At 41.8% G+C, this 4,992-nt stretch overlaps 1 protein-coding gene across 4 annotated transcripts in view; it reads left to right on the forward strand.

Annotated features, from left to right (window-relative positions):
• palm3 (paralemmin 3) overlaps positions 1-4,587 on the forward strand; it is a 37,646-nt gene extending 33,059 nt beyond the window's left edge. For all 4 annotated transcript variants that reach the window (XM_037107731.1, XM_037107738.1, XM_037107721.1 and 1 more), the window contains 3 exons: positions 515-545; positions 1,496-1,549; positions 2,623-4,587. In XM_037107731.1, the coding sequence (XP_036963626.1) occupies positions 515-545; positions 1,496-1,549; positions 2,623-3,620 (1,083 nt within the window). In that variant the 3' untranslated portion in view covers positions 3,621-4,587. The remainder of the gene's footprint in view (positions 1-514; positions 546-1,495; positions 1,550-2,622) is intronic.
• Positions 4,588-4,992: the final 405 nt, after the last annotated feature.

The following is a 4,992-nucleotide window of genomic DNA, read 5'->3' on the forward strand; positions in this document are numbered from 1 at the left end:
GGATGCGTTAATATGTTCAGGTCCTTGAAGCAGGCTTTTGATTATAAGCTACGCACATAAACATGATCAAGATGAGCAGATGTGATGTATTTAAATACATGCTTTACCAAACTGCTGAGAGGGGAGAACTTTCCAAGGGTTATGTAGGGCTTTAAAGCTCAATCACTCCCCCTTGTGATTAGACAGAACGTCATAGCCTTCATGTCTGTGGAACAGCTTAAATAATTACTGTAGTGGACACATTGAGTGGTTTAGTACAGGTTGTGCTTGTCTGCACTGTTTAGAAAGGAGGGTAGATACTTATTTAGACAACATGAGGGAAAATATTTCATAGAAATGCTCTGCATTGTGTTTCCATTAAACTTGTGTTAAATTCTCGCATTTGCATTTCATCTGTTGTCTTGTTATATTCCCTTCAAAATACACCAGAGCTTCAGGCAACACAACAAAAACAGATTCACCGGTTGAGTCACAGTCATTTTAATTCCTCCCCTGTCTCTCTCTTACCCACCAGGAGGCAGTGAAAGTGGGAGAGGCCGGAGCAGGTAAGTGGGTTCAGAAAAACCTTTTGGCACAGAGAAATGTTAAAATTACAGCCGTTACAGCCAGTTTTTTAGTAAAATTGCATCTCCATTAGCTTTGTGCCAGAGGAAGTGATAGATTTATGCAAATTCCACACTGTAGAGAAGTTAACATCAGCATTTTCGAGCAATCTGACAAGCCCTAACATCCACAGTATGTAGCAGAGTGCAGAGCTGTCACCCATCTGCAAGCTTTTCCTTAAACTGTTTAAACACTGTATTCTGTCCAATAAGTGTCAACCCCACAGTGCTGTATCATTTTAACCACTGTGTGCAGACACACTACTTTTCTGGCTTCCGGCACCTGGTAGCCAAAGTCTTGTCTCTGTTGCCACTCCTACTTAATCACATCTGTAAATACTGATTAGGTTTCATTTGTTTAATGTTTGGACTCCCTCTCACTTTTCCATGTTTGTTTGCAATGAAAAAGAACTTGTGTTGTCCTTTTAAGGTCAGTTTGTTTCATGTGTTTAGGCATAAAATATCAGTCGATGAAGATCTTTCTCTTCTGATTAATTACATAAAGCACCTTTTAACAACGAAGACAATGATGTGTTGTAGCTAAAATTTTGAATACAAGATAGACAATAGACAGGATGCTGTGGAGTAAATAAAAGGGGGAAATAAATACAGTGGCATTGAATTAAATTGATAAATGCAAGAGTAAAATACAGTTATTACAGTACAACAAAAAGTTATCCAAAGAAGCACTACTGTGTGGGTTAAATCTCACTTTGCTCCAGTCCTCAGTGTTGCATCTTAGTCTGAACATCTTCATGTAAACTAACATTTATATGGTTACTGGATTCATTTTCTGTTTCATTTTGTAGTGATTCATGATTTCTACATTGCGTGTCTGGAAAAAAAAAAAGTGCTACCTTGCGGTACATACAGTATGGTTCTTTCTTCCACAGAAATAGTCCATGATGCACTTGTGCAGAACGGAGAAAACAATGCAACAGGACTGGGTGGGTATAGAGTTGACTCTTGTCATAAAATGCACACAGATATACATCAGAGTACTCCATAATGCTCATGTGCAGAATGCAAAACAAGCCATAGCCTTTTTTTCGACGTCAGCATCTTATCTCCTCCCCATTCTTCCTCATCTCAATTCATATCATACACCAGTTCCCTAAAGACCATACAGTCCCCTATAGAAATATTTACCAGTATGTGTTGCTTATACTGATCTTAAGAACATTTGCATTGTAAAGGAACGAGTGACCCAGTCATACCTATATTTCACTAAAAGTTCATACATGCTGTGATGAATATTTACACATGTTGAATAAGGTTTTGCATACATATTTATGCAAATACGCCTGCAAGTGCAGAACTTGCATTTTTAGAGGGCAGCGGGGATGTGGACGTGTCAGTGGGTATGCTGCTCACGCTGCTGAAGAGCACAAGAGGGTCTTAAAAAATGAAAGTGACCCCTCCATTAGTATTTAAATCATCCAGGGTCTATAAACGCAGACTGTAGAATCTAGATCTGCATGTAGTGCACTCTCTGTGCATCTTATTCCAACCGTCTCATCGACCATTATTTATCCCTCCCATGACAAATCCTTGAAATGATTATGATAATTTACATTTCTCACTTTTTTTTTTTTTAATTTCACTTCACTGCTTGTTACTATCTGCTCCAAAACAAATACAATAGAAGCCTCCATTTGTTATTATACAGTTCATGGCCTTTGGCTAAAACGTGGTCTTTATCAGCCTCTGTATTTTATACTGGAGCGGAGGTGACTGACCTTTCTGTGTAAGGCATTAAAATTCATAGTTGGCAAAAGCTTTTGTTAACTGCATTACAAAACATAAATTAGCTGTTTTGACTGTGATGACATACTCAAATTGCATTCAAGTAACAATGAAAGCTAATCATTAGTGATAGTGAAAGTTTGTTGGCATATTAATTGCAAATTCATTCTTCTTCATTCAAATGCATGAGTGGCACTGACTATTCAAATTAATCCAAGCACACAGAATAATCCTCCTTCACTGACAGTGTTCTTTATTTCATGTTTGTCTTCAGAAACAACTGAAGTTGAAGAGAAGACAAACCAAAGCTCACCGATGGATGAAACTGGAGCTGTCCTAACAAATGGTGGAGGGGAGTTAGAGGCAGACACCAGTCACGGTGCTTCAGAGCAAAATAGCCAGTCCACCACCAACGGACCAGTTGTAGCCTCTGAGGGCGTTATTAGCATGAAGTTGGAACCAGGGTTGAGCCTGGTTGTTTCTGAGGCAGCGCCTGGTCAGGTTCCAAACGTCGACATCAATGAGGAGGAGGAAGGGACCCTGGTGATGAGAGCGGAGCGTGTGATCATCACAGATGAAGGGGAGGATGTAACTGAGGAAGATCAACAGGAGAGCACGCAGTCAGAGGAAACCCCTCTGACGAATCTAGAAGCAGCCCAAGAAGGAGGGGAGGCTGAGGAGGAGGTAGTGATAGAAACAGAAGCAGCTCTGGAAACCTTCACAAAACCAGAGTGCAGTGAGGCAATCGAACCCACTGAGGAGGCACAACCAGGAAATGCAGATGGAGACATGCAGGGCGGGGTACAAACAAATGAAAACGCAGATCGAGAGACAGAAGCTGATGGACAGGACAACCAAACAGAGGATCTCACCTGTGTGCAGGCGCAGGCCCCGTCCAGTGCTCTGGAGGGCACCACAGTGGCTTCTGTGCCAGTCTACTCTCAGTCCACTCTCACCCCGGAGCCAGAGGCTGAGAGTGCAGCTGCAACGTCAGCAGAGGGAGCAGAAGCAGCATCAGAAGCCCAAGACCCTGCTCCCCTGCCGGGCCAGTTCCAGGAGGTTCCCCTGGCTGATCCCCAGGAGAACCAGAGAACAGCGGCAGGGCCAAGGGAGCAGGAACCTCTTCTGTCACAGGCCAAAGCCCCAGACACCCATGTAGAGCCAGCAGCAGCTAACAGCCCAGCCAGCACAGAGACATACGGCCCGACCAGGGCCAGCCAGGAAGAGCAGGCACCAAAACGCAAAACCTGCCAGTGCTGCTCTGTCATGTGAATGCCCTCACTGTGCATTTATTTCCTCTCTCCCCCTACAGTCTGTCTCAATACAAAGCACACTCCTTCCTCCATCTCTTTGTTTTATGCACCCATCATTTTTCAAATCAGTATGTTCACAAGCGGCTTCCCTTTCCTCCTCCGCCCGCTGCCCTCATAACATCCTCGTCCCACTCTTGAGTTTTAAATCTTCAAGAGGAAATGAGCTCTCTCCACTGTGAGGACAGGGGAGGTATAGACTGGACTTGTCAGTCTTTTAAGTGCCTTGAGGAGCTCTCAACCCAGGACTACACTTTTAAATTCTCCTCACACAATGCGGACCAAAGTACGAGGTGTTGGTTTTTTTACACTCTTTGAGTTTGATTTTATTTTACTGGTTAGTTTAGTGAGCCAGACAATCTATATAGGATCACACAACCCAAATACTAGATGCAGTTAAACAAAAAAAAACAGACTAAAGATATATTATTTTAAGCTGTTGTATCTTCATATATAATTCATCTTTCATGTTCTTAATATAAGATTTAACTGGAAAAGATGCAGAGGGGATCAGAGAGGGGATCTTCATTAATGACTTTAAAGCTGCATTATTTTATTGATTTTGGTCTTTTGATTTGAGATATCTTTAATCCAAGTATAGGGCCTGAACATTTTTATTAGCTATGTAATACAGGTTTGACAACACACAGACCAACTCTATCAAATGTTCTTATTTATAAACAACAGCGTGCACCACTGAATATTTCGTGGGCTGTTTTTAAAAGAGCAATTATTTTTGAAATACCTGAAAATATGAATTTTGTATTTTTACCAGATGAGCTATTGAGGAGAGGCTCCAGAGCTCCTGGCATAGCTCTGTGCATCGATGTACATACTGTAGACAAAAACACGTGGAACTGAGAGTGTCTGAGATGTCAGCTTTGAAATGATTGACGAATGATTTAATGATTAAACTGACATTTGTGATACACTGCCTGATTTACTTGATGTTCATCCAGCATTTCTGCTCTTCAAACAGTGAATTTGTCCAAAAACCACAACACTCTTCCCTGCAAAAGAAGCACACTGGATGAAATTTAATATTAACTATTTGTGTCGGCCCATCTTTCTAATTCCTTAAGCAGCGAGCAGTGGTTTAGGACAGCAGCCTGTCATGTGTCTCCAGCCACACTTGGAGTGGGAGTACATAGTCCGCCTGAGACAACTCGTCCATCTTTAATCACAGCGCTTAAGTTGTGGTAATTAGCTCCCTGAGGAGAAGGAACTAACAGGACCTATCTTTGAGAGATTCTGCAAAAAAAAAAAAAAAAAAAAAAGCGGTTTCTCTGGGACTGAGCTCATGAAATCATGCACCTGCTTTCACCCTGAAAACA

This window comes from Acanthopagrus latus, chromosome 1, assembly GCF_904848185.1.
Source record: "Acanthopagrus latus isolate v.2019 chromosome 1, fAcaLat1.1, whole genome shotgun sequence".
Taxonomy (NCBI): Eukaryota; Metazoa; Chordata; class Actinopteri; order Spariformes; family Sparidae; genus Acanthopagrus; species Acanthopagrus latus.